We start from the raw sequence: 22,115 nt of genomic DNA on the forward strand, positions 1-22,115 counted from the left end.
GTCCGCAGTCCGCACGGCACTTTATTTAATTTTCTTTTCCTTTTTTTAAGGAAATAATTTTCTATTTTTTTTTTATTTTTCATCTCTCTCTCTAGCTTTCCCCAATTTCTTGAATCAAAACATAACTTGCCCTAATTGAAGAATCAGTAATTCAGCCATGGCTGATGAATCAAAGAAACGAAAGAAGAGCACTATCAATGAAGAAGACGTTTCCAATCTCCTGCAGAGGTAACTTCTCATTCCATAAGCATCATCTGAAGAATTAGTGAAAAATTCAAAGATTGATGCGTTAAGGATTCCTTTTTGTTGTCGTTTTTGCTTTTTATTTAATCAGTTACTCCGTGGAAACGGTTCTGTCATTGCTGCAAGAAGTGGCGCAAGTCCCCGAGGACAAAATTGATTGGAATGCAATGGTGAAGAACACTGCCACTGGAATTTCCAGTGCTAAGGAGTATCAAGCGCTGTGGCGCCATCTTGCATACGGGCAAAACTTAATTGATCGGTTGGACGATGATGAAGACCCTCTGGTAAGCACTTTGTCACGATAATGTCCACTCTTTGCTTTAACTAGTGTGGCAACGTGTGAATTATTTCATGTGATCTTTTTTGAAGATTTATCGCTAAATGTAGTATTCTTGCCTTTTCTTGTCTAATTTTTTTAAAAAAATTTGTTCTTGCGTATTACACTAAGTATGATTGGTTGCTGTTGCGCTCACAATTTTATTCTATTTCATATTTAATCTTCGAGTATGAATTATACGGTGGCGTCGACTTTTTAATCTATGTGTACCATGAATCGTTTGGTACAGAAAACATGGATTGAATTTGTTGCATGCCTATACCAAATTAAATTTATAAACTGGCTGTGATCTGGCAAACTTTATTGGCTATTATTTCACTATCCGAATCAAGCACTTGAATTTTCTCTTTGGATAGTGTGGTTACGCTTAGACACACACACTATCATTTATTGTCACTGGGATATGCCAATTGTTAAAAATATATGGATATCACCACTGTCATCTTACTTTGTCGATGACATTTTTGTGTTCTGGATGTAGGATGATGATAGTGATTTGGAATATGAGCGGGAAGCCTCACCTGCGGTCAGCCGTGAAGCTTCAGCAGAGGCTGCAGCATGTGTTAAAGTATGTATGTTGATTCCACTGAGATAGCAACTGTGTTGTCTGGAATACACGTCTAGAGCGAATCCCTTATTCTGATAATTAAAAGCTAATGTTTGTTTTCTTGATTTTAGGAATACAATGACTAATAATTATTGTTCCAGGGACCAATCATCATGAAGCCTTTATCGATCGAAAACTGGAAGATTTTTATGATTTTGGATTAGATATGTTGGGTCCAACGAATAAGATCTGACATTTTAAGCCACAAGTTACCAAAGTGTTTTACTGTGTTTCTTTTTTCAGTGTCAATCATTATGTGAAATACATCTGGTTTGTGATATGGTTAGGCTTACCTTGCTAAACCAATTCTTGTTGAAAAACATTGTCACCACATCATGTGAAGTACATAAAGTCAAATATTCACTTTGTCATAACACAATGGCCAAATATGCGGAAGCTGAAGAAATGTTAATTTGGAGTATCTTCAAGGATATAAGTCAAACTGTGTCGAATTCCATTTATACTCAGGAGTATGAACTGGACGTTTTTTTCTTTTTAAAAAATTGAATATTGTTTGCTATAAACCAGATTTTGCTAAGTTCAGTTTTATTTTATCTTACTTCTATAATAATTTTTTTCTACAATTTCTTCATGTTGATATATTTTAGGGAAGTTCTTTATCTCAATCTTCAATTATAATGACAAATGGTTTCTTGTTTTAATAGGCTTGCCAATGCCAATTGTGTTTTGTGCATCTTATGTGGGAATAACTATCTTTTGCAGGTGCTAATTGCTTCTGGTCAAAAAGATTTGCATCTCCCTAACAGCTCTACTATTGATGCACCGTTGACTATTAATATACCGAACAGCAAGGCACACCCTGCTTCTTCAGATAGTTCACCTATCACTTGTGCTATGCAGGGGACAAATGTTAGCATTCCTGTTACTGTACAAAAGCAGCCATTGTCTTCTGGAACATGTAGTGAAAAAAGGCCCAATGGGTCAACTCAAATTAGTTTTCCTCCCCGGAAAAGAAGAAGGGGTTGGTCTTCTGAAGATGATGCGAAGCTTACTTCTGCTGTGCAAAAATTTGGGGAACGAAATTGGGCCAGTATTGCTAGGGGAGATTTTAAGAATGATAGGAAAGCATCAGAGCTATCTCAGGTTCTCGATTTGTAACATCTCTCTCTCTAATCATTGTATTTGTTTTGTTATCGTTACAATCAATATATGAACTAACCAGTAAATGATTTCTTTCCTCCTTTTGTGCTGGAAATGGATAAGTAAATGGCTATAATTAAGAAAAAAGCTTTCTGTTGCTTTTCCCGTGCTCTTACTGTAAGTTGTAATATAAATCCTGACTGATAAGATTTTTCGCATATGTAGTTTAAGAAACTCATGCAACACAATGTGATCAAGTCCTCGACATAGTAAGCTTATCTGGGGTGATTTTTGTCTCATTTGATCTGTCATCTGGTAGTACTTTGGCTCAACCCAAACTCATTATCGATTAATATTAGTTACCTGATAAAACCCCCAAAAATAGATCTACTGGGATGTGTATCACATACTTCAAAATTTCTTCATAACATCCTCAATCAATGACAAACACCATGATATTGAACTACAATCTCATAAACTAGATGAGAAACTGACCCAATGATCACAATAACAAACTAAAAACGAATTTAAGTAGGTATTTGAGTATGATAAATATTGTGTTCACAAGTACAAAAGAAAAAATGCTTAAGTTGCAGAAAACTAGAAATTTTTAATAATAGTATATAAATTTTGTCGAACAACAAATGTTTGTACGTTGTACATTTTCTAAAACCCTAACTCACAATATCGTATGGGCTTGATAAAAGTTTTGTTTAGCCATATAGCCTGATGAAATAATGTGAAAACCAAAGAAAGCAAGTCTTGAGTTCCAAACAATGTCTATACATTGAGTAGCTTTTGTGGGTTTTTGGAAAAAAGTTTTCTTTCTTTCTCAAATGCGATGTAAATTTGCAGAGGTGGGCCAGTCTCAGGAAAAAACAAGGCAACTCAAATGTGGCAACCAGTTCACAGCTTTCTGAAAATCAACTGGCTGCCGCCCATCGGGCAATGTCCCTAGCCCTTGATATGCCAATGGGTGATACATTGAAATTGGCCAGTCAAAGCAATACCAGTAAGCCTCTATCTCCCATTCCGTGTGTTGTTATTGTCATTGCTTTGCTTAGGAAAATCTTCTGGCATTTCAATTGGAAGGCTCCCTTTGACCTGGTAATACTGTGCCAGTGCTCTAAGGCTAGGTTGATGTCAATGTCCCAACACTCCTAAGCTGATGCAGTTCAAAAGTTGGTCTATGTCGATGCTTTCATTATTATTTTTCTTATGTGCATATTCGTGGTTGTGGTTGTTGCTTTGTATATAGGTTTTGGATTATTTAGATTTCATTGAATACCTGCTGTAGTTTGACACTAACTCCTTCTAAGAAAGCATACAATTTTTTGTGCCTGCCGTGGACTTTAGAGTTACGACAGTTGAATTTCTATATTCACTTTCTTGGTTTGGCCTTTTGCACTCATTCAGAAATTAGATTGTAAACCATTTGAAAGAAAATTGGTTGGTATTTGTTGATAATTGTTGTCCATGTGTAAAACTGGTTTATAGATTATGTTTATTCGGTTGTGTTCTTGGGTTTCTCTTAGCTTTCTTTTGTGTTCCTTGTTTTCTCACCATTTAATTATTTCCAACTTAATCCTCTTTGTAGATTTTGCTTTTCCTACTCCTTTTGACATCTGAGTTCATTCACGGTTTGGAAATTGGTATTAACTAGTTTAACAACACTCCTCAATGGTTTCTCATTAATATTTTACCAACACATAATCAGTTGGCGCAAAACCTCAGTTTAAAGCTTCTGCATCAAGACCAGATCAACAGTCTGGAGCTGCAATGCCTGTTAAACCTTCTGTTCCGATAAAAGGGCTGCCAATTAACCCTATTACATGCTCAGATTCAATGGTCAAAGCTGCTGCAGTTGCTGCAGGGGCACGCATAGCTACGGCTTCTGATGCTTCATCTCTACTTGAGGCTGCTCGTTCTCAGAATGTTGTCCATATAAAAACTGGGGCCGGTTCTGCGATAAAATCTTCTTCTACAAGCATAACAAATCAACTGCCAAGTAATGTACATTTCATTCGCAACGGCTTGGCAAAGGCTCCAATCTCCTCTCCTGCTGCTGCTATACCATTTGTTTCAAGACCTGCTGAAGCTTTGAAAATACAAGGCAACTCTACAAAACCTGCTGTACCGGCAGGTCAGCCTAATCCAGGTGGGACTATCCCAGCCTTGAATATGTCAGCCGGGGTGTCAAATGCTGCAGCGTCTATTCCATCCACTGAACTTGTCAAAACCGCAGAAGATGTTGCAGTAATTACTTCAGCAAGTGAGACAAAAGATCCCATCCAAAAAGATGGAGGCTGTAACCAAGATGATATTCCCGTTGATGATCAGTCATCTCAATCGGAGGACAAGGTTGAAAAACATCAATCCTCTGCCTCATGTAATGCATCGAAGGAAAATGCTCAAGGAGATCAAAATACCGTTTCCTTTTCTGATCAAACTCCAGACAATCAAGCTCCTTTACCATGCTCCAACGTCAATGAAGGTAACTATTTTGATATTTGGGTACCTATTAAGCGAAAAGACGAAGCTGAAGATACTGCTATTTGCCTTCAAACTATTATTTGAACATATGATTGCAAGTTAATTATATCGATCTTGATGTGTCAGGTGAATCAAACACGGATAACTCATGCGCGAGCAAGGAAATTCAAGAAAATCCTAAACCAAACGTTAAGGACGAAGATTTACGCGGATAACCTGTGTGCAAGCACGGAAATTTCAGCATGCTGACTACATGATTTAAGATGACAATTTAGTCTTTTAGTAATTGTATTTAAGAAAAATGTTGAAATTATCTTGGTTTATAATCAAAGGTGGAGCACTCAGTGTTATTATGCCTCGGTACGCAGATTCTTTTCCAGTCACACAAATAGGGTACAGAAATTCGAAATGAGAGTTACGACCTCAATTAACCCCTAGTTTCTTCATGATCACTCAAGTGGGTTCCGTAGCACAACCAAACAAAGTCCTAGTCGGACAACAAGGATAATTTTGACTCAACTAAAAACTCAGTTTTACCTTTGACCTAAATTGCTTTTAAGTTCAATTATTATTTTTAATTCAATTAAGTACACATTTTATTTTTTACGATTTTTTATTGATTTTTTTTTTAAAAAAAGAATCTATTTTAAAAATTATATGATGAAAAAAAACAAGTATTCTACCATCTGTATTGAAATATTAAGATGGCTAATTAATACAAATATATTCAATAGATCAATTATGCACTCAATATACTATTTAAGAAAATTTATAAATAATAGCATTGAAAAAAATATTCTAAGATAATATTTTTTTTTCTTGAATCAATATTATAGTGGTTCTGTATTAATAAAATTACAACTAAATAAATATATCATGTGTAACTAAAATACGATAAAGAGAAGGTCTTTTGTGAAAATTGAAATGATTTCAATGATCTATATTTGTGATGTGTGTCTACTTGGTTTATAATTGCGGTGAAATAACATTTTTGGCATTAAATCACATTTTTGTGGGTCAGATTGGACATATGATTCGCCTCACAAAATTAACCCGTGAGATAGTCTTATACGAGTTTTTGTGATTGAAACTTAAAAGTGGGTATCTTGTGAGACAATTTCATGGATATCCGTGAGATGTGTCGACTCGGTTCATATTTATAGTGAAAAATAATATTTTTAACATAGAAAATAAATTTTTATGAGTCTGATCGAATTAAAGATCTATTTTACAAAACTTGACTTATGAGGCAGTCTAAAAAAATTGTTTCTATGATTAAATACTCGCTAACAGATATGTTATGAAAATGACTACTTACGTGACTACGTCCAACAACAGGAAGTTCAAATTCAAAAAAAGAAAAAAAAATTTTTAGATAATTAATGTTTTTTTAATATTTATACTCTCTTGTTATGTTTTTCTGTTTCCACATTATATATGAAATTTTATTAACTAGAACTAACATCAATGTTGCCATATATTAAATAAATATCATACATGCGCATGCATATGTTAAAAAACTTCGGTGCAATTGTAATCTTAATTATGTATTTAATTTGTTTTTAGTTCTATAACTTGTCATAGTTTGGTTTTTATCTTCTAACTTATATTTTCATTTGATTTTTTTTTGGTGTTTTTAACATTAACTAATTCCATCAAATATTGCTCATTCAAACCAATATTATACTATGTGAAGAGAATAAAGCTTATCTTGCACACATTAAATAATCATTTTTTGCTAATTTTAATTTAAGAAAAAGTACTGACTAGGGATGTATGGATTAAAAACCTAAACAATGGTAGGCTCCGAGTTAAATTTAACCCAACCAAACTTAGTCTTTGTTTTATAACTTATTTACCACGTTCACAACTAGGATTATTTATTGACCGCCAATAGCAAATTTGCAAGTAGATTTTTAGAGGATAAGGACTAATAATATACACTTCGATAGTTTACAAAAAAAGTGAGTTCAATAAAGCCGGTAAAAGATGAAAAAAAAAAAAGAGAAACGAGGTCACTCATAATATCCTATAACGACTATTTCCATTAATATAAAGTTTAAATTTAAAATTTTCCGTTACATACTATCGTTACATACGATGTTTAGTAACGTATTATCATCATTATTCAAATTTAAATATTATCGTGATTTAAAATGGGATGTCCATATATTAACCAGACTCAAAGATATCCCTACTCGCGAAATTTTCCATGAAATCAAGTTTTACTCCATTGAGAGAAAACGAAAACCAAGTGGAAAAAGAAATAATTGTGGCTCACAATTGCATTCACACATCATCATTGGTACTAGCTGGTTACATATACTTGTACACAAATAAAAGTTCTTTTGATCCCAAAATTACAAGTAACATTTACATATAATTCTCAAAATATTCAAATCTAAAACAAACAAAAGAGAAAAGGGAACAAAAAGATTGTGTAATGAGAGTATAAAAAATAAAAATAAAAAAACAATTCATTCATACTAATGTGACAAAACCAATCGATCCGTGAAAACCACAAACGTCCGTTATCCCCGCCGTCTCTCAACTTTCTTGACATTTTTCTTCTTGCTCGAACAAGCTACTTGTAATCCTTCCAATTTGCAAAAACAAATATAATGTTTTTATGAGAAATAAAATACATAATTTCGGCTTCATTTATCCTGAAGTTTAGAGTTTGGATTTTTTTTTGGGTATAAATAATTTTTTTTAAAATTATATTTTTATGAATCTATTTTTCTAATTAACCCCATTGGCTTTTACAGTGTGATGTCAATAAATAGGAGTCCTTTCCCCATTGTTTCACAAATATATATATATATATATATATATATATATATATATATGATCGGTTATAGCTTGCGGTTGCCGTAGAGTTTGAGAGTGATAAAGAATATTATAACCATTCCACTTCAAGAATTTGGAGGAGTCTTGCACAATGTCAAAGGCGGCGGAGCACGGCGGCGGCGATGGAAGTGGGAAGATATATGTAGCAGTGGATTCTGATTCAGAGAATTCGTCAATTGGGATACCGAGTGATGACGACGTGGAGGATCACGGCGAGGCTCAGAGCAGAGTCTCCGGCGGCGGCGGCGGCGGAGGAGCTCTTAATTCTTTGGCTTCTTTGGAAACATCTCTGCCATTTAAGTGAGCAGCTCCAGTTCCCAACAAAATATATATCCGTTTTCTTTATCTGTGTTTTTTGTTTTCTTCTTTGGTTTCTTGGCTAAAATCTCTCTGTTTTTTGTTTTCTTCTTTGGTTTTTTGGCGAAAATCCCTCTGTTTTTTTTTGGGCTTTCCTTAAATTACAATTTACAAGCATTAGATTATATTGTTTGCAAAAGATTTATGAATTGGCGAATTTTGGTTAAGAATTAAGATCTCAATGAATTCTGTGAAGAAAATCATAAGCATGCACGACGAATGCCGAGCAAGAATTAATGGTCTAAAAGGTTTCGATCGGTGTAAATTTAGCATGCATGGAGAAACAAATGTTTGTGTCTCTAAAAATGGATTTTTTTTTAAAAAAAAGGACATTTTCCCCTTTTTTTATTTATTTTATTTTTCTGAAAGATATAAAATTTTCCAAGATCAGATTACATTAATGTATATATATATATATATATATATATATATATATATTTTGGAATGGTAATTAGTAAACATTTTCGGGATTGTGTGATTTTGCAGGAAGGGGATATCTCATCATTACGATGGGAGATCGAAATCTTATTCAAACTTGGCAGAAACAAAGCTTGAAGAGGCCACAGAATTGATCAAACAGGAACATGCTTTCAACAAGAAGAGAAGATCGATCAACATCTCGCAGAAATTTGCGAAATACTCCAAGAAACAATCCAACAACATTTTGCACCAATCCTCCATGCCGACGTTCCCCTCCGAGGATCACGATGAAGACGAGGACGGGAAAGGGGACGATGCTGAAAATGGAGCCGTGGAGGATAAGGGAAGCAAAGCAGAGGGCTAGCTAGCTCTGATCTTGAGGAGTAAAAATTAAAAATTTGTACTAGATAGTATATGTAGACTATATAGAGTCTCAATTTACATCTCATTACATTTCCTTTACAAGAAAAAAAAGAAAAGAAAAGAAAGGATTTTGATGTATAATTGATGAGTATATGGTAGTGTTATACATGACATGGATATACTATAGGACAAGTGATATTTTGTTTGTCGAATTTTATGGATAAAAATTACAAGGAGCTTTGGTTTTTAGAAGTGCATGCATTAATTAATCAAATCAAGTGACATGTCGTCTAGCTCGTGAAGTTTTGAATTTTTCGTCAAATGAAAATATTTGTATGGCGACATTCCATCTTGGATTGTTCATCTCGTAAACCAAAACATTTTGATTTAATATATTTTCTTTCCTTATAAAAAAAAATAAATAGAATGCACGAAACAAAGTGAAAGTTGGAAATCATGTTTGGAGCACGTATATGATCAACATTAAATTAGATTTTTTTTACATCTCACGAATTAATTTTGTGACTAATAATTATCTCTTATCAATGAAAAATATTACATTTATTTCAAATATTACTTTTTATTGTTGAAATGAGTTAAGTCATTAATTCATCTCACATAAAATCTATTCTAAATTAAGATATCTTTATTTTGTGAATAATTTAATTTGTTATTACTTATGGGTCATAATAAGGATTGGAAAAGCACTTTATGGAATACTTTGAATGTAATAATAGTTGAAAAATACAAATAAGTGAAAAACGTATTTAATTAAGCATTTATATTAGTATTATTACTATATAATAAAACAAAGGATTTTTCATCTCGCAAAATTATCTTCCATACTTAATACAATTATAAAATATTATATTTTACCTTCAGAAAATATAATATTTTAAAATGAATAATATCTTATAAAATCGTATTTTGTATGTGCACCGGCAACACGTGTGTAAAGACGCTGGTTATGGCTATTACGGCAGCTGGAAAGGAATTGCCAAACCGTGGAGGTGTACCACCGCAAACTCCACCAGCAGCCGCCGGAATTCGGGAACCGTGGCGGTGGAATCCAGATTAACAACCTGCGTGAGACCGGTGATCCTTGTTTATTAAATTTTTAGGGTACTATCATTTTCTTGGTTTGCGTTTGAAGTTAAAAGGAACTTTGTTGGCTCTTTCTTTTGTTGAATTCTTTGATGTTTGATCAAAAACCCATGAAAGATAGTGAAACAAACCCCACATCGCTTTGTATAGTCAGCTGTCTATTTAGATAGTGTTTGGGATAGCTAGCACTTCTCAGCTTTTCCGTTAACAAAAATTTTTAAAAGCTCTCCCAAACACTGCCTTAGTTAATTAGTTTTAAGTACACTAACAGGAAACAAGTTCAGAAGGATTGGGCATTTGAACTGGTAGTCTCGATGGGATCACTTGGTTTTGGATTAGATTAGAGAATCGTTGTTTGATAGAATTTTAGTGATTGATAAATAAATTCCAATTAGTTGAATCAGTTGTGATGAAGCGATTTGTGATTGGATGGAGCTCTCAAATGTTTGTTTGCAACCACATTGCCATATGTAGTGGCCAAGATCTTATTTTTTTTACTATTCAGCTGAAAAAAAATGTGATGAATGAATGACTCTGTATATTTTGGAAGTTGCAGGACTTATATTTTAGAAATTAAACCTGAATCTTGAACATGTTTATACCATTTAAAGTCGTAGGCTCGTCTAACATGTTGTGCAGCATGATCTCCTGATATTGTATTTTAGTGGGTTTTATTCATGTGCCAACAGTACTGCGGTATCTCCTGATATTTAATCATGTCCGTGCTGCTTCCCTGTGATTTTCTTTGATGAATGGGGAACCTTTAAGCACTTAATAAATATATTCGACAAAAGACTATGTGACCATATGCTCATGTTATGATTCATTTTGGTAACAAAAGGATATTTCATCAATCTGGTTCCCTGGTTTCTTTACTTGTTTAGGGAATCGTCATATCAGCAATATGAAAAGTTGGTATAATACTTGGGTAGTGTTTGGGTTTGCTTCTAGGAAGTCGGGAAAGAAAAGTCCAATAGTGCTTCCTAGAAGCAATCCCAAACGCTACCTTATTCTTCTTTGTAAACTGGTAATTTTTGGAGACAATTGATAATAACTTATTCATCTTGGAATGCCGGGTGCAAATATTTATAGAAAGCCACTAGTGAGAATATGTATTCAATTCATAATCTAAACTAAGAAACGCCAAAATTGGTATCAGATGTCTATTAATACATATGTGTGGGTTAATAAGAGCATTTTTATGTGATCCTCTGAGTTTTGCTTGATGGATGCCTAGTATCCATGCACTAGACACTTTACTCCTTTTGGTATGAACTACACATCGGTTTATCATTATAGTTACCTACGCTGGATAAGCCTAAATCCAGCTTAGCCATTTGTTGTAATTCAGAATCATGCACTATCTACGCGTAACGCGTTGCTAGGTTATGTGTCGCAAATATATGCAGTGCATGTAGTTGATTCAACAGCTGTTACATATTGGATGCAAATATATACCATTCTTGTCCTAGCCATTTCATTCAAGGGGTATAGGTTTGCTTCCCCAGATTTTCATTTCTATGCATCTACAATTTTCTTGGTTGATGATTGTCGTGATTTATGGGGCTGTCTACAGGCGTGGGATTCAAATGGTTGGAAATTTTATGGATTGTTGATCTTCAGTTAATTTTGTGAACTTCATTTGCAATGAATTTCAAATTTCTCGATTATTTAATTCTTCTGTCTTTGGGGCATGCTTTTTAACGAGGTAATCTTTTTCGATTGCAATAACTGCTGAAAATCTTCTTTTGCAGTAGGGGTTTCTTGAAGCAACACGATGGAAATTTCAAATCATTTGAACTTGGTGGAAGAAGGTTTCCAATGCACAAAAGAGTTGGATATACCAGAGCATGTACTCGACAAGGAGAGATCAAGTTTGTCACGCTTGGAACGAAATTGAGGACTTGGTTATGTTCCATCTTCCAAGCTTTACATTTTTTCCCGGACAGTTTTCTGGGATTGTGAGTGATACCATATTGTTCGCTAGAACTTTCTTCGTTGAATAATATCTTATTTTTACATCCTCGTGCGCCCTAACAAACAAGAAGTTGTGTTAAATATACATGTTTCCGAGACTAAGGCGAATTTCTTGTATGCCAGTAGTGATGATAGAAAATCCATCATCTGGAGCTGAAGAATTAGGAGGCAAGGGAAAGAGCCTCAGCAGGAAGCGAATAAGTTCAATATATCCGCCAGAAGTGCCTTCCTATAATTTGGATTTCGAGAATGAGAGTGCTGCAAATTCTTCAATCTAGACTCTGTATACACATGATGAATACTTCATTCATTTTTCAATTAAATTAGACTTTGATGATTTAGATCAGATGGAATACTTTTTTAGAAGGTTATATTGAATTATCAAAGTAATTACTCGTTTTGTCGATAATTTGTTTTAGGTTTCTCTTATTATGTTATGACATTAAGTTCTGAAATAAATTTAGTGCAATGATGGGTGAATACATGAACAAACAAATACGGTGGAAAATATAATATATAATGTATTTAGGAACGAAAAATGAATATTTATTTGGACTATTTTTTTTTTTTATATATGGTACCCTTTACTAAATATATGAAGTTATATTTAAATTTTGGATTTGTCTAAAACACTTCCAAAATTACAAATTAATCACAACATGTTACCTTCAAGGGTCTCCGAATTGGTAAATTAACTAAACTCTTGACATTTTGTCGGGAGTTCTATTTTTTCTATCAACTATTTCTGGGGTGTCACACAGATCTTTGTCAGTACAGTTTACTCGATCTGTTTATTTGACCAGTCTATTTGTAGGCTACTACGTTATTCCATGAGTTTGCCTAGTGCACATCGAAAAATAGCGTATGTAGGTTCTTTCATCATAAAAAAATAACTACAAAATTTTACTATGTTATATAGTATTTTTTTCATATATATTTTTTATTTTTTCTTATACGATTTCGATTTCAAAAATTAATATTTTTTATTTTAAAATTAGAAACACTTCATTCTTTATTTTTTTTTAGACCACAGACATGTTGTGTATCATTATCCACTAGTTCTTATATCGGAACGAAACAAACCAAATTGCTTAAACAAATTCAATATATTTTTTAGATTTTTAAAGAATATAAATTCTAACCTCTAAAACTTTCTAAAAATTAAGCGATTTATCTTTCTTTCCCAAGCTGAAGTCAAAAACAAAATAAAACAAACCAATTAAAATAGGTTATTTCGGTTTGTAATTTCAGAGAATATTGAAATTTATGAAGAAAAATAATCAAAATTTATTTATTTTTTTAATGAAAATAACCAAAATCAAACAGAATAAATGGATTTGATTATTTATTATTCTAAAAATAAAAAATTGCGCCGCAGCTCGAACGAAATTTCCGACCGCCGCGAATGTCAGCGGAGAGTCACTCCACCAGCATCCGCCGAATTTCGGAAACTGTGGCGGTGGAAGTCCTCGACTCGCGGCCGCTGGAAGCCATAGAATCTACGTGAGACCCATGATGCTCTTTTTTCCCTTTGAAAAAAAAAATATTTCTTCTTGTTTTTTTTTTCAAATTTCTTCCTTTTCGTTTGTTGGGTTCTTTCTTCTTTGTTAAACCCTTTGATGTTTAATGTTTGAGAAAAACCCATGAAATATAGTGAAAACCCTATCATCGCTTGGTATTAGGCAGCTGCCTGTTTTATTGAAAATGATTCAACAAGAAACAGTTAACTACTATTTGACTACTATTTAAAATGCCTCAGACTTGCCCTTTCTTGATCCAGTAGAATGCGATATATCCGTAAAAATTACATTCATTATGCTTGCCTGAAATGTTGTCTGATGAATTGGGAACCATGGAACACTTAATAAATATCCAGTAAACTACTATTTGACCTCAACACATGCTGTAATTGGTTTTGTTAACAAAAGAACATTTCGTTTTTCCTGAATCTTTTACTTATTCAGTGCATTTTTATGTTTGCAGTGTGAACTGGTAATTTGTGAAGACATGTGACCATAAAATATTCATGTTGGTATTTTGGGGGTGCAAAGATTTATAGAAAGCCACAAGTAAGAAGTCACATTCAATTTACGATCTAAACTCAGAAACAAAATATTGTCATTGGTTCTTTGTCAACATTGGTTGAAACGTAGTCGCAAAAATGCAAACTTGTATCTATCCAGCCATAGGTAGATCTTCATGCCGCAGCTACTCCAATACGAAAATAAGTTCTTGTAATCAGTATAGGAGAAAAATGTAGACGTGCCGGAGCTGTTTTTTAATATGAGCGTTTTTTTGCAAAACTCTATGCTTTATTCGATGGATGCCTAATATTCATCCACAACACATGTCTCTGCTTTGCGTATCAAATACGCTTGGTTTACTGTTAAAGCTACCTACCTATGCTGGCAGCTACACAAAATCTGGTTTAGCCATTTGTTGTAATTTAGTATCATGCACTATCTACAAGTTACGCGTAGCTAAGTTACGTGTCGCAATTATATGTAGTGCATGTAGTGGATTCGACAACTGTTATGTGTTGGATTCAAATATATACCGCCTCTTGTTGTAGCCATTTCGTTCAAGGGGCATAGGCTTCATCACTTGCATACATTTAAATTCTATGCATATGCAATTTTCTTGGTTGCTGATTGTTATGATCTATGGAGGTGTCTATAGGTGTGGAATTCAAATAGTTGTTTAGATTGTTTCTTTTGTGAATTTATGAACTTCATTTGCAATGCATTGCAAATTTCTTGATTATTTTCATGTCTTTTGGACTTTGTTTTTTTAACAAGGCGATAATTTCCAGTTCTATTAACTGCTGAAACCTTTCTTTTGCAGGAGGGGTTTGTTGAAGTTGACGCGATGCCGGAAAGAATTGGGTATACCAGAGCATTCACTCGGCAAGAAGAGATCAATTCTGTCACGCATGAGTCATTCCAGAGCCTGTGCCTGCGCAAGGCTTGACATCCGATTTTGCTGATTGGGGTTGTCAGATTGTGAGTTTCTATTTTTCTATTTGTTCGAAGAACTCCCTTTGTTGAATTGTCTCAATTTAACATCCTCACACGCACGCGCACACACAAAAAGATGATTTGTACATGTTTCTGAGATTGAGATGATTTTTCTTGTGTTCCAGTAGAGGCAACCGGAAGGACATTTCTTTGGCGGATTCCGGACCAAGGGAAAGAACACTACGCAACAGGAACCGAAGATTGATAAATCAGAAAGTTGCTTCTTATATTCGGATTCACGTAACGGAATGAGAGTGCTGCAAATCCATGAATCTTGAATATCAGAGAGAAGACAAAATCTTCGTGGGAGAAGAGTATACACTCATGAATTCTTTAATCGGTTTCAGAATATATATATAGAATTTAAGTTGAGTGTACATACTATTATTTTTTGGATTCTGGAAGTGTACATTATTTTAGAGAAGTTATGATTCAATCATTTTATTAGATCTTAGTTATAAAAATTAAGGTTTCAATTGTTCCTCTCATGAATTCCTTGGTGAAATAAATTACATTTCAATAAATTGAATTTTTTTTATTACTAAAACACTATGTAATATATATAATTATAAATGCTGGATCGTTTTAAATAAGTTTAAAAATAACAATTGATTTTATTCCTTTTAAATAATGTAAAACCGTTTCATGTTTAATTGAGATGAATCTCAACCCGACTTTTAAAAAATATTATTTTTTGTCATACATATAAATTGAGTTTATCCATCTCAAAGATTTATGTATCTTTATGTTCGTAAGACGATTAAAAAACATACTCTTAGAAAAATAATTAATCTTACATTTTAACTACACCAATAATAATAATAATAATAATAATAATAATAATAATAATAATAATAATAATTTATTATTTTTTTATGACGTGAAAACACACAATCGTTACTCTTCGATGCGTACGAATTAACATGTTGGTCAAGTAAATTACATTGTACAAATTTTGTACAACATGCTAATCTAAAAAATGTTGGTAAGAAAATTATTATTATTATTATTATTATTATTATAGTAATACTGTTCATGGATCTTTGGCCAAGATAGATGATATGTTAGACAGTTAGAGCATGTCAACAATACGAGAAAGTTGATGTGGTGAAGTTGATAACTTGTTCGTATAATGATGTCGACCACTGTAAAGTTGTATAGATGATGTTAAAATATTAATTTTTATTTAATTTAATATTTTTGTATTTAAATTAAAATAATAATAATTAAAATAATAATAAAATTATACATTATTGATAAAAAAAATACGATTACACATTATTAAAATTTAAAACATACACATAATTTAAAAAAAACATAATATAATTAAATAAAAAACACACATAATTAAAAAATTATACTCCCTCTGTTTTGATTGCATTGTCTTGTTTTGTTTTTCACACAGATTAATAAAAATTTATTGAAAAAACAAATTTTATATATACTTCCTATTTTATTCCTATTTAATGTATTAAAAAATAATTGCACAATTTTTAAGATATAATTAATAGGGGTTTATTAGTAAAGAAGTGTAAAAAAATATTATTAGATATAAGATATGACTATATATTTGGGACAAACAAAAAAATATAAATATTATAATTGGGACGGAAGAAATACATAATTAAAAAAAAGGGAAATTGCATATATCACCCTTGTGAAATCCCGTGCTAGCTAATAACCTCTTGTGAAATTTTTTAAGCTAATAACCTCTTGTGATTCTAGATTTGTAGCACACACACCCCTTCTGGCTAATAGTATGTAATTTACATACTATTATTTTTTGGATTCTGGAAGTGTACATTATTTTAGAGAAGTTATGATTCAATCATTTTATTAGATCTTAGTTATAAAAATTAAGGTTTCAATTGTTTCTCTCATGAATTCCTTGGTGAAATAAATTACATTTCAATAAATTGAATTTTTTTATTACTAAAACACTATGTAATATATATAATTATAAATGCTGGATCGTTTTAAATAAGTTTAAAAATAACAATTGATTTTATTCCTTTTAAATAATGTAAAACCGTCTCATGTTTAATTGAGATGAATCTCAACCCGACTTTTAAAAAATATTATTTTTTGTCATACATATAAATTGAGTTTTCCCATCTCAAAGATTTATGTTCGTGAGACGATTAAAAAACATACTCTTAGAAAAATAATTAATCTTACATTTTAACTACACCAATAATAATAATAATAATAATAATAATAATAATAATAATAATAATAATAATAATAATAATAATAATTTATTATTTTTTTATGACGTGAGAACACGCAATCGTTACTCTTCGATGCGTACGAATTAACATGTTGGTCAAGTAAATTACATTGAACAAATTCTGTACAACATGCTAATCTAAAAAAATGTTGGTAGAAAAATTATTATTATTATTATTATTATTATTATAGTAATACTGTTCATGGATCTTTGGCCAAGATAGATGATATGTTAGACAGTTAGAGCATGTGAACAATACGAGGAAGTTGATGTGGTGAAGTTGATAACTTGTTCGTATAATGATGTCGACCACTGTAAATTTGTATAGATGATGTTAAAATATTAATTTTTATTTAATTTAATATTTTTGTATTTAAATTAAAATAATAATAAAATTATACATTATTGATAAAAAAAAATACGATTACACATTATTAAAATTTAAAACATACACATAATTTAAAAAAAACATAATATAATTAAATAAAAAACACACATAATTAAAAAATTATACTCCCTCTGTTTCGATTGCATTGTCTTGTTTTTTTTTCACACAGATTAATAAAAATTTATTGAAAAAATAAATTTTATATATACTTCCTATTTTATTCCTATTTAATGTATTAAAAAATAATTGCACAATTTTTAAGATATAATTAATAGGGGTTTATTAGTAAAGAAGTGTAAAAAAAATATTATTAGATATAAGATATGACTATATATTTGGGATAAACAAAAAAATATAAATAATATAATTGGGACGGAAGAAATACATAATTAAAAAAGGGTAAATTGCATATATCACCATTGTGAAATATCGTGCTAGCTAATTACCTCTTGTGAAAATTTTTTAAGCTAATAACCCCCTGTGATTCTAGATTTGTAGCACACACACCCCTTGTTATGATCGAAATATGTGTAGAGGGGGGTGAATACACAATTTAAAATTTTATGGAGTACTTCGATCTGATTTGTGAGAAATCAGACGGAAGTTCTATTTGCTTAAAACTTTTGATCTGCTTGAAAGTTTCTGACCAAGTCAGGCGGAAATAATCTTCCTTGCAGATTGAATACGTATAAGAACTAATGCATATGAAATGGAATAAAAACAGTAAAGAGAAGGATTTGTTTCTGGATGTTCGGAGATGAATTCTCCTACGCCACCCCTTCTTCTATTTCCAGAAGGATTCCACTAAAAGACTTTGATTTATACAATCCTTTTGTACAAATCAAATCCAATCAATCTTTGAAAGGAACTCCTAGCAATACTCCTAAAGCAGAACAACTTTTCCGCTTGAGATTACAAAATGAAACAACAGAGTATGCTTCGTTGAATTGATCTGGAAGGCTATAAGACTTTGATATGGATCGAATCGAAATAAATCTTTGGGCTTTGATCGATCTGGAAAGTATTATAGCTAAGTGTCGAGACTTTGATCTGATAGAACTTCTGGGTTAGAGTGAAGCTTTTTCAAAATACAATTGCTTTATGATTTTCACTCGTTGGTCTCGTATCTTCAATCTTCGACATACTTGAGTTTTTATAGCCTTGAAAAAGTAATCGATGAGCCGCCAACAATCTCTGATAAAGGGCCATCAACAAATCTTTTGAAGAGTTCACAAATCTTGACTTTAGAGTGAGGGCCGATCAACGTTCAAAATCTCATTAAATGAGTTTGTCGTTTTATAGCAACGGATAAATTGCGAGAAATCTCTTCGATCTGATTGTTGGGCAAGGTGGTGAAGTTCGATCTGTTTCTTGGCCTTTTGATCTGGTAAGGTTGCGGTCGAAGAGCCTTTGAAGTTTTGATAGATCCGATTAAATATATTTTTACTTGGTTTTGTTTTGACTTTGTAATCACCGAAATTTTATCTCCAACAATTTCCCCCTTTTTGGTGATGTCAAAACCAAGTTGATATTCGGATTGAAAATAAAGAAGTTCTCATCGAATAATCTTTCCAAAAAGATTTCTGTTATAGATCAAATAATAATTTTAGACAATAAATGTCGAAAATTAATAGTTCCATGACTTGATCTGCTTAGTATTTTCCTTTGCCTTTGCCTTTTGATGTAGTAAGCTTTTCCCCCTTTTTGGCAACACCATTCTCAGATAGGATGTCGAGGATAACTGTGAGCTGGGTACCAAAAGTGTCATGAATCTCTTTGGTATGAGCTTGAGTGGTAGCGTCGATACTGTCAAGCTTTAGAAGAATCTTCATAAAATCTGCAGTGTGTTGCTTCTTCATACGCAAAAAAGATTCACTAATGTTGTTCACCAGCGTCATCACATGTGATTTGAACTCTCGAAGCTCATCAGAGGCCTGCAATTGATTGGCTTGCAATTCACCAACTACAGTAGAAAGTTGAGTGATTGATTCAATCAAGCGTTGATCTGGATGATCGTTTTCTGGATGAGAAGAGGAGGGTTCCGCATCGCCAGAAAAATTGGAAGCACACGGTTGAAGCTTAGAGGCAGAAGCATCAGGAGGGGGTAGATTAGCAATCTTCATAAGTTCGAATGATTCATCTGGATCTTTGATGGAGATTTCTGAGAAAAATAGTCCAGAAATTGTCATTTTCTCTTTGAACATAGTGGCAATGGGTTTGATCATACTGTGCATGATATCAGTCCGAACTATCTTTTGAATAGGAGTCAGATCGATTACCAATTGTTCAGAAGAACCTTGGATCAGAGAATCATCAGTCAGATCGGAATGTTGCTTTGTCATGGAATCAAAAGGTACCATTGCTGTGTTCGGATCGATAGCATAGGTATCATCCATGACTATTTCTTCAAGAAGGAAGTTTTTCGAGATAGAAGCGACGACTACTAAATCATCTGTACCTTGATTTGCAACAGCTACTTCCGCAATGCTAGTTGTTTCGAGAAATGGAGTAGTGGAGACTGTAGATGCAGCTATGGGTACTTCTACTTCTTTCTCAACAGAAGAGTCAGTCTGATCTGCAGGGTTAGTAAGATCAATGAAAATTTCTTCAAAAATAGGAGGAATTAAAGATTCCTGGGTTTGAAGATCTTCAGCAGATTGATTTGAGAGAACAACATCAGTTACTAGTTCTGTTGGGATAGAAGTATCCTTATCAGATGAGATGTTGGCATTGATCTGTTCGGCAGATTGATCTGTGAGAATCTCAGCGACGATCGATGGTTCCATTGACGTACTCGAATCTTTAACTGAAGAGATGCTTGTATTGAAAGGGTCATCAAATAAGATAACCTCATCTATCAAAGATAATTCATCTGCTTCAGAGGGTGAAGATGCGGGTTGATCTCTAACTAATGCTTCAGATGGAAAATCTTGTCTCATAAGGTAGACTTTTCCGAACATCAAATTGGCATCATTTTCCAATTGGTTGAAAGCAGCAGTTTTATCAAAGATATACAGGCTGATAGGATTAAGCTTTGCTCTCTCGGTTCGAATGTGCTTGATCAGAGTACATTCCTGTAAGCGAAGATGAACAAACTCTCTTCTGCTCAGGGCTCTAGAAATGATCTTGGTTTTAGCCCATTCAAGAACCTTTACTTCAAGTGCAGCAATTCTGTCCAGTGTCTTGGATTCCTTAATGTGAGAAAAGTGATCTTCAGTCCTATGAAAGACCCATTTATCAAAGAATTTCATTTTCATGTTCACTGCTTTGATAATGTGTTCAGCAGTCTGATCGATGATTCTTTGAATATTGGATAGCATATTTGGAACATCATCGGGCTGTTTGAAAAATACAGACTGAAGTACCGAGATGTTGAGCTGAGTCACTGGTGGAATAACTCGTTCTACCATGGAGAGAGGGATAGCTGGAACTGGTGCCTTTTGAAGAGGTAGAGGAACCCGAGGAGGAAGTCTTATTACTCTTCTTCTCTTCTGAGGATGAGGAGGAATAATAGCAGCGAGGGTAACTTGATCCGATTCAGAAGATTCGGATTCAGATGAACAAATCACACCTTTCCTTTTAGTTGTAGTCTTTCTTCTCGGAGCTGTTCTTCTTGGAGGTGTAGCTTCCTTTGGTGAAGAGATGACCAGAGATTTGGATTCATCTGGAAGCGTTAAGTCTTCAATTTCATCTGAATGAGATGAACCATGCTTGAAAATGATTAGCTGCTTAGCCTTGTACACATCAATAGCTCTTTTATTCAAGGTTTTGTGCGGATGAAGAGCAGACGAGGGTCCCAGATGAATATTCAGATCTTTCAAAATTTCTCCGATTTGAACTACAAATCCTTGTGATTGTTCTGTTGGTGCAGTTATCATAGCATATAGAATATTGAACAGAACAATAGACCAATTAACTGAAATACCAGCAGATATTGCAACCATAACATCAAATTTCTCAGATGTAATGGCATCGAAAGAACCTGCTTTGGCCAGAAGAGATTTGGCCACGATGTCATGTAAAATTCTGAATTCCAGCTTCAATTCCTTCTTTTTGCAAGGAATTCGGATTGGTTTGTTGGTCAAGGAATACATGCTCTTAATCTGCTTCTTCATTTCAACAGAGATTGAAGAAAAATCAACAATGCCCTGTCTTGGCAAATCAAAAGAAGAGGTGAAAAGAGTAGAGGTGATTCGAATGGAATTTCCACCCAATCTTGCTGAGATAGAATCTTCTTCCACTTTGGCCGTCTGAAAGAATTCTGGTAGAGCTTGCTTGTAAAGTGATTTCCCGCCTTCGAGAAATTTTCGCAGCCCAGAGGCTTCAATTGTTCTGAACATATCCACCATACCTTGATCAGTCAGATCGAATATTGTTTGAAAGTCGATGAGAAGGACATTTTGAGTAATCGGCGTCATTTGGTTCCTGTGAAACGAAAGAATAAATGCGAGTTATCTGTTCTTTTACGAGAAAGAGGCAATTTAGGGCTCGGAGAAATACTAAGTATAGAAGAGGTAGAGTTTCCGATAAGTTTTTAAGACCTAGCGCGTGAAGAATGACGTAATCAATCGATTCAAATTCAAAAAGTTGCGGCTGATGGGATATCTACTCACGCGGTAAACTTTGGG

General features: G+C 33.2%; 2 protein-coding genes and 1 long non-coding RNA gene across 4 annotated transcripts; all 3 read left to right on the forward strand.

The window, feature by feature from the left end:
• The first annotated feature begins 89 nt into the window (after nt 1-89).
• LOC140875188 (uncharacterized) lies at nt 90-5,134 on the forward strand. The gene is made up of 7 exons (XM_073278783.1): nt 90-228; nt 335-527; nt 1,062-1,148; nt 1,911-2,291; nt 3,144-3,300; nt 4,006-4,782; nt 4,908-5,134. The coding sequence occupies exons 1-7, from the start codon at nt 158-160 to the stop codon at nt 4,994-4,996; spliced, it is 1,755 nt and encodes a 584-aa protein (XP_073134884.1). The 5' UTR covers nt 90-157; the 3' UTR covers nt 4,997-5,134.
• A 2,588-nt stretch (nt 5,135-7,722) lies between these two features.
• Nucleotides 7,723-8,772, forward strand: LOC140872067 (KID-containing protein 1-like). Its single transcript, XM_073274801.1, has 2 exons — nt 7,723-7,931; nt 8,475-8,772. Exons 1-2 carry the CDS (start codon nt 7,723-7,725, stop codon nt 8,770-8,772), a joined length of 507 nt encoding a protein of 168 aa, XP_073130902.1.
• Nucleotides 8,773-13,225: 4,453 nt separating this feature from the next.
• LOC140876203 (uncharacterized) lies at nt 13,226-15,316 on the forward strand. Of its 2 annotated transcripts, XR_012148704.1 has the most exons (4): nt 13,226-13,355; nt 13,836-13,921; nt 14,697-14,854; nt 14,995-15,316. It is a non-coding gene; the product is annotated as an uncharacterized lncRNA (long non-coding RNA). The 2 variants fall into 2 exon arrangements; XR_012148705.1 differs by lacking the exon at nt 13,836-13,921 and having other exon boundaries at nt 13,231-13,355.
• Nucleotides 15,317-22,115: the final 6,799 nt, after the last annotated feature.

The sequence above is a fragment of the Henckelia pumila genome, chromosome 1 (assembly GCF_033568475.1).
Source record: "Henckelia pumila isolate YLH828 chromosome 1, ASM3356847v2, whole genome shotgun sequence".
Taxonomy (NCBI): domain Eukaryota; kingdom Viridiplantae; phylum Streptophyta; class Magnoliopsida; order Lamiales; family Gesneriaceae; genus Henckelia; species Henckelia pumila.

Bases quoted from the DNA above. Each gene is read 5' to 3' on its own strand.
- LOC140875188 (XM_073278783.1), top strand. From the start codon at position 158: ATGGCTGATGAATCAAAGAAACGAAAGAAGAGCACTATCAATGAAGAA. The intron at 2,292-3,143 runs GTTCTCGATTTG...GTAAATTTGCAG, and splicing joins AAGCATCAGAGCTATCTCAG to AGGTGGGCCAGTCTCAGGAA. The intron at 4,783-4,907 runs GTAACTATTTTG...TTGATGTGTCAG, and splicing joins ATGCTCCAACGTCAATGAAG to GTGAATCAAACACGGATAAC.
- LOC140872067 (XM_073274801.1), top strand. From the start codon at position 7,723: ATGTCAAAGGCGGCGGAGCACGGCGGCGGCGATGGAAGTGGGAAGATA. The intron at 7,932-8,474 runs GTGAGCAGCTCC...GTGATTTTGCAG, and splicing joins GAAACATCTCTGCCATTTAA to GAAGGGGATATCTCATCATT.